This window comes from Perca fluviatilis, chromosome 7 (assembly GCF_010015445.1).
Source record: "Perca fluviatilis chromosome 7, GENO_Pfluv_1.0, whole genome shotgun sequence".
In the NCBI taxonomy this organism is placed as follows: domain Eukaryota; kingdom Metazoa; phylum Chordata; class Actinopteri; order Perciformes; family Percidae; genus Perca; species Perca fluviatilis.
Window position 1 is genome coordinate 34,208,314 of NC_053118.1, and position 15,279 is coordinate 34,223,592.

The 15,279-nt window shown below is 37.7% G+C and overlaps 1 protein-coding gene across 2 annotated transcripts; it reads right to left on the bottom strand.

The window, feature by feature from the left end:
• Positions 1–4,018: 4,018 nt before the first annotated feature.
• Positions 4,019–10,711, bottom strand: LOC120561742 (C-type lectin domain family 4 member G-like). 2 transcript variants are annotated; one of them, XM_039804973.1, is made up of 7 exons: positions 10,639–10,711; positions 9,285–9,362; positions 8,184–8,309; positions 6,707–6,931; positions 6,444–6,616; positions 4,830–4,942; positions 4,019–4,753 (listed from the first exon to the last, which is right to left on the bottom strand). In XM_039804973.1, the coding sequence occupies exons 1-7, from the start codon at positions 10,703–10,705 to the stop codon at positions 4,618–4,620; spliced, it is 918 nt and encodes a 305-aa protein (XP_039660907.1). In that variant the 5' UTR covers positions 10,706–10,711; the 3' UTR covers positions 4,019–4,617. The 2 variants fall into 2 exon arrangements, with proteins under 2 accessions (XP_039660907.1, XP_039660908.1); XM_039804974.1 differs by having other exon boundaries at positions 4,594–4,753; positions 4,835–4,942.
• Positions 10,712–15,279: the final 4,568 nt, after the last annotated feature.

Consider the following 15,279-nt stretch of genomic DNA (forward strand, 5'->3'; position numbering starts at 1 on the left):
TGGTCCGGTGGATGGCAGGAGTGAAGCGGTAACAGGAGTCAGCTTCCAATGGCAGCTGAGGCACAAGAGAAAGGATAAGGACAGGCAAATACACAAATGACTCAACAGATAGCAAGGTTTGTCATGAGCAAGACTAACTGTGGTCGTCTGGACTATGATCTGATGCAGAGTGGAGGAACGACCCGGTATATGACATGACCCGGTATATGACGCAGAGGTTGATTGTGGTAAAAGACAACATGTAGTTAAGCCATGGTAGATCACAATGAATTATATTAATATATGACCTTGTACATGAATCTGTGCTTCAGTTGAGGACATACAGTACTAATTAAACATACTCCTACATGTGAAATGTATCTTAGACAATGTATATTGTACGCAACACTTTTTTAATGATATGTACATTTTGGTAATAAACAGCACTTGCAAATATCGATTGTAACATGTATGTGACTCATCTTAAAACTGACTAATGTGCTGACAGAAGGTCTATAAATAGATTAGTAGACAGTAAGTGGAAGAAAGACATCAGTGTAACAGCATCAACAACAGTGGTTAATAACTCCTGCAACAGCATGCTTGTTAGGTAAATTAACAGTCTGAAATAATGTATTTAGAACTTTTTGGAGAAAAGATCTTAAATAGTGACGCTCCAATATTGAACCTGGTGCTTTATACAATAAATTTGGCTGCAGAACTGAAGATTTTTCAAGATATATATATATATATATATATATATATATATATATATTTCATGTGCAACATTTTATCACAAAAACGCATATTCTGGCCCACTGCCCCGCCCGGAGACTACCATTCTCACTGAAGGCATCAAAACTATGAATGAACACATATGGAATAATGTACTTAACAAAAAAGTGTGAAATAACTGAAAACATGTCTTATATTTTAGATTCTTCAAAGTAGCCACCCTTTGCTTTATTATTAATAAGGGACAAAATTCCACTAATTAACCCTGATAAGCCACACCTGTGAAGGTAAAACCATTTCAGGTGACTACCTCATGAAGCTCATTGAGAGAACACCAAGGGTTTGCAGAGTTATCAAAAAAAGCAAAGGGTGGCTACTTTGAGGAATCTAAAATATAAGACATGTTTTCAGTTATTTCACACTTTTTTGTTAAGTACATAATTCCATATGTGTTCATTCATAGTTTTGATGCCTTCAGTGAGAATCTACAATGTAAATAGTCATGAAAATAAAGGAAACATATTGAATGAGAAGGTGTGTCCAAACTTTTGGCCTGTACTGTACATTTGAAGTCTTACAGGAAAAAGAAGCTGATCTTTTAAACATTAAAATGTTAAATCTCCATTACTATCACATGTTTTAACAATATTAATAAATAAATCTCATGTTTAACAATTCTGAATGTGTAAAAATGTACCTGGAGGGGCTGCTACTTTATCCACAGTGCATGCTGGTACATTAAAATAGCTAGCTTCTTCTATGATTTCCTCTGAAAAATAAACATATGTTTTCAGTTCCTTTTTAAAGTAGTGACAGAGTTGTTGTTTGGTTAGCAGCTAATGCTGATTCATTGTGAAGGATTTAACCCTCAATGTTTGTCTGCAACATCTCCTCACGCTGCTGCACTTCTTATCACAATCAAATATCTTTCTGCTGAGACTGAAGACCCATGAGACAATATCAAATCATCTGTTTAAAAATACAACCTTTGCTTTTCTGTAATACTGTAAGTCAGGGGTTTCCAAAGTCTGAGACTGTGATGCCTATAGGATCCTGATAATGTTATTTGATCCCATAGACACTCAACAATTGAGCCAAAACAGCCTCATATTGCTGTTTGACATAACTTCAGACTACACCAGGTACATCAAATAAGTCTCTCGTAAGGCATTGATTAGTTTCTGACTCTAGGAAAGTGGGGAAAACAGCAACACCACACACATTTAGGCTATTCTTTGTGATCTTCTTTTGTTAAAAGTCATATTTTTTCACTTCCATTCACTGAACCTCCCCTGAAACTGTTTGGAGTCTACATGGGGAGGCCTGCCTCACACTTTAACCCTTGTGTTGTCCTCGGGTCAAATTTGACCCGTTTTCAAAGTTTTTAATATCAGAAATATGGGTTTCTTGAACCAAATTGCCCAAAAATAACATGGATGTACGTTGTATGAAACCCATACAACATTTAAACAAAATATTGTTTGGTGTTTTATTCAATTTCATAACATTTAAAAAAACGTTTTAATGGTTTCAAAACCGTATCCTGACTAAACTTTGTCTGTGATCCACCAAAATATACTCTGATCTTAACTATTAGTAAAAATAATTGATAATATATGCCTTTTTAACTCAAAAATTTGGTATAATGTCATGTAAGTTAGGTTTATTGACCATTCATTTAAAAAAGTGTTGAAAAAACTGACGAAAACGTTTAAAAAAGCACAAAAGTTTTTTTTCAATTTTGACCCGCTAGGAACACAAGTTCATGGTCGACGGGAAGACAACACAAGGGTTAAAAAACCTCTGCTCATTAATACATCTTTTTTTCTGATGAGAACACCGTAATTTAAAATATACCTGAGCTGGCTGCCATTCTATCCACAGTGCTGTTAAAAGACAGCTCCTCTCTGTTTTCTCTAATAAACAAATACATGACATCTTATTATTCCCTATGTGTTGATCAGAGTAGAAAAGTCAGAATCAATTTGGGAATTTTAAAACCTGTTGGTGCTGTTGTAAAGCTTCAGAAGAGTCTCACATTGCAAAAAACAATACAAAAATATAAATATACAGTAATACCTGGAGGGGCTGCTACTTTATCCACAGTGCATGCTGGTGCATTAACGTAGTCAGCTACTTCCTCGATTTCCTCTGAAAGATCTACATCAAACACAAATGTTCATATGTTTATATGCAGTTTTACTGCCAATATGTAGAACACACTGGAGTAAAGTTTCAACCTGCAGATAAAGAGACATTACATTCTCTAAGAAACAGTCAGCCTATTTTGATCTCATTTTGTTCTGTTCACCTGTAGTCCTCGATATCAAACTAAAGCAGAACTAAAAACCACACAGGTAGAGATATGGTTTTAGTTCTGAAATAAAATTCTAACATTCCCAGTGTGTTGAGCAGAGTGGAAAAATCATAATTAATTTGGGCATTTTAATAAACCTTGGTGCTAGAGTTTTGCAATCAAACGCATTTAACATTACAAAACCCAAATAATGTAGACAACATCCTGGTACATAAATACAGTAGATAATGTATTACAGGTACACACATAAACATGAGAATATGTAGAAGTACCAGCTGTATCCTGTGGTCTTCTGTTGATCCTGAACAAATGTTTAAAGTCCTGCTGCAGTCCTGTATGAGAGCTGTTAGGAGGCCGTCTGGTCTGCTGTGATGCTCTTTACTGGACTTCTGCTTCCAGGTTGTGACTGTCGTTTTCCCAAATTAACAGGTTAAATAACCTTGTTGTTGTGAAGGGGAAGTGAATTGCACGCACAGTGTCTGTTTTGGTACGACCACAGGGGGAACAAAGTCAGTCAGTCAGTTGACCTTTCATCAATCCACCATAACTTTTATCATAATCAAAGAGAGTCAATAATTTCTTTCTGCTGAGACTAACGACCCATCTGACAAACATTCATCAATAACGTGATTGTGGTGTGTGTTGTTTTTTTGACCAAACATGGTGAGAAGAAATATCTACATTAAGACGAGCAGCATTGATGGACACAGTGATGTATTTCTGTTGATCCTGAACAAATGTTTAAAGTCCTGCTGCAGTCCTGTATGAGAGCTGTTAGGAGGCCGTCTGGTCTGCTGTGATGGTCTGATTTGAGGTTGTGCCCTATTTTATTCAGTTTATGGTTGTGATTGTCATTTTCTTTCAATATGCTTGTCTCACACACATCCTGTTCAATAGGCTGCAACTTCCTGAATTATATTGTTTGTTCGACATTGGTGAAAATATTTTCAATCAGCTTTATGTAAGAAAAAGACAATAACAACAATGTGTCGCAGTGTTTTTATTCAATGTAATAAAACATGAATTTGCTTCTAGATAGATAAATAGAAAACATTTTACACATTAATATTCCTAACATGCTAAAGAAAAAAGCTCTGAGGACATTCTGTTGAGAACAAGTGATGCAGTGCCCCCATTTTGGCCAATGAGTAGTAACAATATATGTTCCATGATACATAGGAAACAGGAAACTGAGCAGTCTGTCTGTCCCTGTCATCAATCTGCTGATATACTAATTATAAGCATCACATCTCTAACAAAGCAGAACAAAAGCCCATTCAACAGGTATCAATGATAACAGTGTCCCTTCAGTCTAGTCACTGTATGTTTCACAGACTTACATTAGCATACCTATATAATCAAATATCTAAATGCATTCAAATCTAAGTGTCTTTTTTTTAAACAAGATACACAAACAGCTTTACAAAATAATTCACTGTAAATATTAATTTTCTCTTTTTCTATAAAAATAAATCCCCCGATCCTTTTTATTAAAGAAAAAAAAAACATTTCAATTGTGAAGTAGAAGTCTTAATAGTTTGATATTTATAAGACAGTTGATATTATCATGCAGTCTGACTGAGGGTTTAAACAGATAAAGCCTTCCTTATGCAGATCCATTGTTTTTTCTCAGTACAGTTCACTGATATCCATGTATTGGTCTGGACAGACATTACACACTGACCGTCAGTAGCAGTAGGAGGAGGTTGTGGTGTCCAGTAGCTGAGAGAAGAACATGATGTTTAGATCAAGGCTGATAGATTTTTATATTCAAAGTGTTTAGGAATGTGTCTCTTACCTTACAGTCAGATCACTTCCATCAATCCACTTCCATCTCCCACCTTCAGCTCTCAGGCCAAACCAGTATCCATTAGTTCCTGAACTACCCACGCTGTATGTATTCAGTGCATTCTGACAACAGAGAAACAGTTATCAGATATGTAAACACTATAACTAAATAATCACACTGTGATCTACTGACTCACAGAGTTCAAACCTGGAGAAAATACATTTCAATTTAATAATTGTGTTCATGGGTGTAAATCTCATCTAACAGATGGGGAGGAAACTAAAATAAAAGATTCTTTAGAGCAATTTTTGAAGGTGACACAGATAATACATACAACATTGTACTTGTAGCAGATGTGTGTAGTAAGTAGGCTGGCAAAGCTGTTTTATATTTAGATGACTGAGTTTGTTCGGCTCATTTTCTATAACAGTGTGTAGCATGAAAGGACGGTGGGTGGAATTAGCAAGCTAGCTAACGTTAACAATCCTTAGGAAGTAAATCGGTTTCATTGGATTATGAAATTTAATATGCCTTTGTGCTTCAAAATTTTAGTCTTCAAATGGTTAACAACTCATCTTCACCTTAATTTTCTAAGTTTCAGAAATTCAGAATATGAATTTCAAATAAAAAAAATGAAATATACCAAATTCAGATGCAAAATACAATGTATAAAATTCAACTAATATATTTTAACTTGCTAAAATTCAATAGGGAATATGCCAAATTCAACTGCAAAATGTAATGTATAAAATTCAGTGTTAACAACCGGGAGCCCAAGGAAAAGCAATCGATTCTAGATAATAGATCAGGAGTGTGCCATAGTGGATTGCCATGACAACTTTTTACAAATTTCGTCTGCTATTACCCTGCTATATAGAGACAGAATATGGGCAGTTTTATGAAAATTGATGGTGACTTACACATTTGTTCGAACGCGGTAGCCAGCTGAAGCTCACAGACCCCGCTGTCAGCTGGCTGGAGCTCTTTCAAGAGACTCAGGGACAAGAGGAGTTTATTTCCTCCATCGTTTATTTAAATAACACAACACAAATATCCATTATAAGATTAACGTGAACCTGTGAATATCTGCCTTTTAGGAGTTAAAAAGCTTCACAAGCAATTGCGGGCATAATGACCTCACTGGTCGGCTGACACACACACACACACACACACACACACACACACCACACACAGATAAATCACATTTTGCAGCTTAATTTGGCCTATTGAGTTTGAGGAAATTGAAAATATATTAGTTGAAATGTATACATCGTATTAAGCTTCTGAATTTTGAGAAAATAATCCCACGAGTCCCTGGGACTTCTGCCTAGCATTAACGTAAAGGCAGAAAACCAAGCAGTGGACCAAACCACTGTGAGGAAAGGGAGGGGGGACTCAACATGTTTCTAAACTTAAAACCCATTTGTTGCCCTGTTTGTATTTGTTTTATTTTACTACTTACACAATTTTTTCAAGTATTTAATTATGTAGCATACACAGTGTCTTTTTAATGAAATGTTTAGGGGGGATAACCCTCAGATGGGGTGGGTCTTGACCCCCCCCTGATTCTTCCCCAATTTCCGCCTATGTGTGTCATAAAAATATCCACAGTTTTCTCATTACCTTTTCCTTTTCATTATGTACAACAACCAGATCTGAACCCTTTCCTCTGCAGTCTTCTCGAGCTTCTTCCCAGGTTTTCTGATCAGGAGGAGGAGGGTTATTATACGCATAGCAGTTGTTCACCTGGGACTCTATGGGTAACCAGCCAATCGGACAAGCGTTACACTGTCTCGCTGAAACAACAGAGACCAACCAATATACAAAATTACTGCATTGTGATATTAATATTATTATTGGATCTAATTAATAGGATCTGAACATACCGCTAGTTGTTTTGGTGGGGCAGTAGGCATCAATGCTCCACTGAGCTCGGCTAACGTTGAGCTCATTCCAGTTCGTCTTCATGTTTTTTATTTGTTTTGTTAAGTTCTTCCTCTGTGTCTCCAGCTGCAGGTTTCGTGTTTTCAGGTTCTGGACCTCTGCATTCAGGTTCTGGACCTCTGCATTCAGGTTCTGGACGTCTGCAGTCAGGTCTGTGATCTTGCTTTCTAACACAGTATAGTTTTGTGTCAGGTTGCCCAACCGGACTGTCAGATTGTTGTTGTCACTCATCGTCTTTTCATTGTCTAAGCTGAGTTTGTTGTTCAGGTTTGTCAGGTTTCCCAACTGGACTGTCAGATTGTTGTAGTCCCTCCTCAACTTTTCATTATCTAAGCTGAGTTTGTTGTTGAGGTTTGTCAGGCTGTGATTGGCCGCCATCCACTCACTTTCATCACTCTGATGACTTAGTGTAGCAAATGCAAAATGAAAATTAGCTTCTTAATTATAGTGATAAAGCAATTTGTTGTTGATGTTGTCATTTAGCCACCTTTGGAAACTATTTCCTGTCTGTCTCACTCTAGGTTTTCCAACCTTTTGGAAAAGACTTAAGCCAAGTGTTAGTCTGTCTCACAATGTTGTCTGACTTCCCCAAAGGACCCTGTGGCCATCAGGCCAAAGCCCTTAAGATCATACTAAAGACTATAAATATCTCACATTGTCTAAAACAGCTGTCCACTAGTTTTAAGTCAGCATTACTCAAACAGGAGTAAATAGTAGAATAGAATAGTGCACTTGTTGGCCAAGTCTTTCAGTCACTGATTTGATGCACTTGCAAGCCTTTATGGCAGCAGGACGCTGTATGTGGGATTGACTCAAATTTAGACTGGCTATATTTATTGTTATGAAGCAATATGTCACCCAGTGCAACAGTGTGGCTCACAGATGTGTGTTTAATAGTTTTTGGATGACAATGAAGCTTTGTGTCACAGAGGAAGAAGATATATCCAACACATTCTCACTCACATCCCGTCAAAAAGTGACGCTTGGTTAGGTGCCTTTGGCATTTGTTATTGATGCAAAAAGTCTCCTTTAGCACCATATTTAGACACGCTTGGTTGGGACTCTTGGCGTCACATGATGACACTCTGTGTCAGGACCCTTGGTGTTACGCACATTTTTGGTCTTTCATACTACTCACTACCGTTGTCACTCTTTATACTACTTCACTCGGATCCATTAGCGCCTGCACTAAGCTATTCAGCTGATCACGCTAACTCGTCCAATGTTCGACCCAGGTGAAAAAAGCTTCTAGGGGGGTGTTTGGCTCGAGGTCATGGTGCACAGGACCCTAGGGTGAAATTACTCCAAACCATCACTTTAAATATTGGTTTCAGACAAAAACTAATACTGTTATTCTTTAATGTGTGTCTCATGTCTAAGTGTGAGTTCATGCATGGACTGCCTGTTCAGTATACTTACGGTGGTAGAGGACGATGACTGCTATGATGCCCAACAGCAGAATGACACAAAGAATCCCCAAACAACAGGCCAGCCGCTGATACTGGAGACGTCTGTTGTTTGCTTTCTTGACGAGCAAAACTCCTGCTGTGAATCAGAAAAGGATTCATTGCCAAGTAAGTAATAGGTAGTGGAATGTAACGAAGTACAAATACTTTGTTACTGTACTTAAGTAAATTTTTCACGTATCTGTACTTTACTTAAGTAGAATCAATAGTGCATACGTTTGACTTTTACTTTGTTACATTTTGCAGCAATTATCTATACTTTCTACTCCACTACATTTCTACAACGTTGCGTTACATTTTCGTTACATTTTCTGATCATTTTTCCCCCTGCCAAAACGTCTTCCTGACCATCACATGTTTGCAGTCCACAGGGAAGCCTTCAGCAGCGGCTCCTGCACCGCCACGCCAAGACCCGCCCTTCAATAGCATTTATTGGCCAGGCGCGTACCGCTCCCGGTACTACCGCTGCTCCCGATACTCTGCTTGGTCATATGTGAAGCATCCGTTCACATAGGGTTAATATGCAACCTGTATATCTTTCTTTAAAACACTCCCGGTCCTCCTCAGCTGTGAAGCCACGAACTTGTTGTTCAAGCCCGTGTGTTCTCGCTAGATAAATGTGTGCAGCAGTCACTGTCCCGTGGGAAATAATGCCAAGTCAAGCTTCATGCAGATTACACTGATAGATAACCAAAACTGTAAGTCAGAATGTAAACTGGGCCAGAGATGGTAAGCACAATTACATTAACCTAAAACTAACTTAATTAAAATGCCACAGCCCATACTGTTTTGTTTTTAATTATTAGAATATAGACATTAAGAGAATAAATCATTAGGCAAGTACTTTTACTTTTAATACTTAAAGTACATTTAAAATCAGGTACTTTTTTACTTTTACTTAAGTAGGGTGGTCATTGTGGTACTTCTACTTTTACTAAAGTAAATATGTCTCTGGTTATTTGTACTTTTACTTAAATACTGAGATTCAGTACTTCCTCCACCACTGGTAATAGGAGTAAAACTATAATAAAATTATTTTACATTAATAACTTACCGTTTGTGTCAGCAGTTGGTTCGTTTGTTTTGCTTTGTACCTTCACTTCAGCGTACACAGTTTCCTCCTCCTTTCTAGCTGAAAGGTTGAAGGACACAATCTCGTAGTTAATTACTGCGTAGTGGTGAAATAAAGACTTTAAAGGCTTATTTGTTCATGTCAAAGTAGCAAAAAAGCCCGCCTGATCGCTTTATATGGAGGCCCTAATGCGCCGTAAGTAATATTTTTTTTTATTTTGTAAACACAAGATAATAACTTATGGGAACAAGTTAGTTATCTTAGAAATATTGCATAGTGTTGGGTGTAATGGTTGATATTGGTATGTATATTTGTATCTATGGATTAGACTCTAGTATTTATTGTAATTCAAACTTGTATTATTAATTGTATTAGCTGTATTAGTGTTTGTGTCAACCTGCCCAGGGACTACAGATTAAAATTATCGAGTTCCTAAATCAGGTACCATGCATCGCTTCTTCTTATGTGATAATAATGTTGTATATGGTCACTAGGAAATATGTTGTAAACTAAACTCATATGTCTCTCACGACTTCAGATACACACAGCCACCATTTCATTTTCAGAACTCAGCTGATCAAGATTATTTGAGACTTTAGGGGCTCCATGCTTTTATCCTATATGTATGTTTCATAAGTCATAAAAAAGATTTTCACACATGGACCTGTCAGCTAAAACCACAGATGTTGAAATTGTCTGACGTCAGGCGTCAGGCTTCATGCTAGCAGCAAACCACATATAGCCACGTATAGCCACACTTTCCAAAACACAATTCTTCATCTTGTTTAACACACAACTTTAATCAAACCTAGATTTTTTTTTAATGGTATATGTCTTTTTTTTTACTCTTGAGTAGTTATAGTCTGATAGAACATTAAAAACACCAATTCCAAAAAAAAACACGAATGCCAACAATAATGACTAAACCTTTTGGCTTTTGAAAATTGTTCTTCCAAGTGTTGGCAATCAGGGGAAACAAAAATAAACACTGTATCCTCCAGGCTTCATTCTGCCGTCACTTTATCTATCTGCCTCTGCTGATCCTCTGCCTTCCAACACACACACACACACACACACACACACAATTCCATATCAGATCGTAAATATTTAGACTCTATTCTACCCGTACCACCAAAATTATGGAGGTATTTGGATTTTTTATTCTGATCAGAACTGTATTTTCTATCCAGTATTAGTGAAGAAAATACCAGTACAAGAAATCAACATTGCTTATGATCACATGAACACAGAAACAGTATCTGATCCATAGCAACAGCATAAGTTCCAAGATATTTATCATTGATATACTGTATTTAAAAAAATATACTAAACTTACCTTGGGGTGGAGGATGATTTTTACTTTTGAATACAACCGAAGCGTAATTAACCTCCTCCTCCGCCATGGTTACAGTCGCTCTGTTGGGTTCTGTCTGAATTGCAGACAGAGAAGTACTGCTGAAATTAAACCACAGGCCATCTGTAAGTCTGATAAGAACAACTTCTGTTTTTGGTTGAGAAAGGTATTTGCAATCATGACTGGCTGAATATGATCTTCCAAACCATATACAGTGTTTTCTTTAGTACTTAACATGCTCTGTTAACAAAACAAGCCTTCTATCTGTTATTTAAAACTTATATCTGTACTGTAACTAAAACCATAAAAGCAACAGTGCTCAATGTAAGATCACTATCTAAGTCTTTTCTAATCAATGATCTGATTACTAGTCATGAATTACACATATTACATATTTACAAGAAATAATAATGAATGAACATCAATAAGTTCATTGTTCATCATACTGAGAATAAACATCCATCACTCATCCCCTATTACTGATGTCAGTTTACAGGAGCATATCCCAGAATGCACTGTGTAAAAGGCAGAGAGAACATGTAAGCTCTAAAAGCAGCAAACACACTGAGGCCAGATCTGCTTCTGTCTCATCTTTGATTGAACATGTTACATAAACTGACATTTACAATAGAAAGAGAAAAATCAATCCATTATCTAATTGCACTTATACTTTTAATCTATGTGTCAATTTTTCCGACACATATCAACAGCTGTGAAAGTCTTCATAGTTTTATAGCCACTTGATATTATCATGACTGACTGCAGTGTTTAAACAGATAAAGCCTTCTTTTTGCAGATCCATTGTTTTTTTCTCATCACAGCTCACTGATCTCCATCCTAGAAACGTACAGAGTGGCCTAAAATTTTATTGGCCTAAAATAAGTGTTGATACACAAATGTTTGATTATATCATGGCTGTGAATTTTGCCATTTCAAAAGCATTTCCTGTCAATGTGTTGTCATGCTTTAAAAGCATCATGCATTACGAAAAATAATATTAAAACTACACAAAAGATGAGATGCTTACAGTATCTCACCAGCAGAAACATTTATCTTTTTAAAACTACAGAGCCTGTGTGAAGGCTGAGAGGGAAATGGTAAAGTTGACAGTGTACTAATTTCAATTTTTCAGAAAAGTGTGTGGTTTTTAGTTCTGCTTTGAAGCTATGAAATAGTTGATGTTTGGTTAACAGCTAATGTCTCAAGTCTTCTCCTTTAATGGTGTTAACCCACACTGTGTGTCTGCAGCATCTTCCCACGCTGCTGCCGCCAACCTTTCATCAACAGACAGTAACTTTTATCATAATCAAATAGATTCAATAAATTATATCTGCTGAGATTGAAGACCCATTTGACAAACAGAAAATTCTACTTTTCAAGTTTTCATTGTTCATCACACTGAGAACAAACATCCATCACTCCTCCCCTGTACCTGCTTATCTCTGTTTACAGGAGCATATCCCAGCATGCAATGCGTGAAAGGCAGAAAGAAACAGATTCATCACACAAACACATTAACCTGACCTGCCCATGTTTGGACTGTGGGAGGAAACCCATGTGAACATGAGGGAACATGTAAACTCTAAAAGCAGCGAACCCACTGAATATATCAGCCTGTTTCGGGTCACTATCAAACATCCATTGTAACCCACTAAACAAAATCTTATCAATGAGCTGTATAAAAAAAAGAAACAACATAGACAACATAACATAACACAAATAGCCTCAGACACCCCCCCCACACTGCACAGTCTTCTACCCTCAGGTCAGAGACACAGGTCACTCTCATTCAGGTCTAACCCCTATTTCCACTGGGCACCTCTGCACTGCTTTCTGGATGCACCGCGTGCCCCTGCAAACAATCACAGCCATTCAAGTCAATGCTAGATAATCCCCCCACCACCACCACCACCACCCCTCCCGATGAGAGATTCCACTTGGGGGTGGTGAAAAAACATAATACTCATCACAAATCTTTTTTATAAAGACAATGCCAGAAAAGAGAAGACATGGAGATTAACTACAGGAGTGCCTGGAGTGGAAGGTAGATACTACCTTAATAAACACATGATTGTTCTGTAAAGTACAAAGTAGGCACAATAATTATAATAATAATTGAATTTATATAGCACTTTTCACAAACACAAAACAAAACAAGATTCAGGCACAGATGAAAAGGGGAGGGGCGTGGGGCTATACGGATAGGCAGTGGTGAAGAGATGGGTCTTGAGGCGAGACGGGAAGATGGTGAGGGACTCAGAGGTGCAGATCTCTTGGGGGAGGAAGTTCCAGAGCCTGGGAGCTGCCCTGGAGAATATAATCTGTTAGTCGGGCAGCTTCTGAGACGCTCCCGGTGTGGTATGACACGTTGCGGTGGAAGATACAAAACCGCAGCGTAGCCGGAACGCAGCAAAGACAAGCCGAGTGGATCATTGGAGTAAGAGAGCCATGTTGAGTTTTGTGCCTACATCCATATATATTATAAAATATATATGAGTTATAAACTCATGAATATCTTATCTATTTATTTATTAATTTATATAGCTAATACATATCTAAATTTTTTCTTACATTCTTTTAATGTTCTTATTGCTTTTTTGTGCTTAGTATGTTTTACCTTCTGACTGGAAACAGGAAATATAATAAGCATTGCCAAAGGTCCTCTACTAACTGGTCTCTGGCATTGCATCTCTACCAAAGAAGAAGAAAATCACATTTAAAGTTATTGATAATTAACAGTTTAGTGCCCCTTCAGGCCAGTCACTGTATTTTCTTAAATGTTGGTGTCAGTAGTCAGACACACCATACCTCTATAATCCAATATCTAACTCAGTTACATTTAATCTAAGTGTCTGTTTTTTCAGACACACACAAACAGCTTTGAAAGTTTTCATAGTTTCATATTTATAAGCCAGTTGATATTATCATGCTGAATATGACTGCAGTGTTTAAACACATAAAGCCTTCTTTTTGCAGATCCATCGTTTTCTGTCATCACAGCTCACTGATCTCCATCCTACGCCCTGGACAGAAACTGCACACTGACCGTCAAAGGGAGGTCCTATCCAGAAGCTGAGGGAAGAACAAGACGTTTAGATCAAGGCTGATAAAAATTTATGATTCAAAGTGTTAGGAAAGTGTCTCTTACTCTACAGCCAGATCACTTCCATCAATCCACTTCCATCTCCCATTTTCAACTCTCAGGCCAATCCAGTATCCACTCTCTTCTTGGTTACCCCAGCTGTAACCATTGATCATATCCTGACAAGAGAGAAACGGTTATCAGATATTTAATCATGACCTACATTTCACTTTCACAATTTCGTCATAAGTTCCCACAGATTTCTCATTACCTTTTCCTCTTGACAATAACAATGTACAATAACAAAATCTGCGTTATATCCACTGCAGTTTGCTCGCGCTTCTTCCCAGGTTTTCTGATTAGAATGATCGGCCTCATGAATCTCATAGCAGTTAGACTCGTTGAGTAACCAGTCCTCCTGACAAGCTTTACACTGTCTCTCTGACACGACAGACACCAACCATAAACAACTGTATTGTGATATTATTTCTATTGCATATTGTTTGACTTCATTAACTGGATCCTAACAAACCATTATTTTCTTTGGGGCAGTAATCATCAACTGTCATCATGTTTTGTATCTGTGTCTCCAACTCCTGGTTTTGTGCCTTAAGCTTCTGGTTTTGGGATGTCAGCTGCTGGATTTCTGCCCTCAGCTTGGCATCATTTTCAGAAATGACTTAGGTAACTATAGTGACAGAGTGTTGGGCTTTGATACTTTGTTTGAAGGCAATAATTATATTATAGAAATACACAATGAAAGAAGCAATTTATATGATCATATTAGATATTAAAAGATACTTTCACATACAGTACAGGCCAAAAGTGAACACACCTTCTCATTCAATGCGTTTTCATGACTATTTACATTGTAGATCCTCACTGAAGGCATCAAAACTATGAATGAACACATGTGGAATTATGTACTTAACAAAAAAGTGTGAAATAACTGAAAACATGTCTTATATTCTAGTTTCTTCAAAGTAGCCACCCTTTGCTCTGATTACTGCTTTGCACACTCTTGGCATTCTCTTGATGAGCTTCAAGAGGAAGTCACCTGAAATGGTTTTCCAACAGTCTTGAAAGAGTTCCCAGAGATGCTTAGCACTTGTTGGCCCTTTTGCCTTCACTCTGCGGTCCAGCTCACCCCAAACCATCTCGATTGGGTTCAGGTCCGGTGACTGTGGAGGCCAGGTCATCTGGCACAGCACTCCATCACTCTCCTTGTTGGTCTAATAGCCCTTACACAGCCTGCAGGTGTGTTTGGGGTCATTGTCCTGTTGAAAAATAAATGATGGTCCAACTAAACACAAACCGGATGGGATGGCATGTCGCTGCAGGATGCTGTGGTAGCCTATGGTTCAGCCTTCAATTTTGAATAAATCCCCAACAGTGTCACCAGCAAAGCACCCCCACACCATCACACCTCCTCCTCCATGCTTCACGGTGGGAACCAGGCATGTAGAATCCATCCGTTCACCTTTTCTGTCTCGCACAAAGACACGGCTGATGTCAAACAAACATGTCAACCTATATAGACT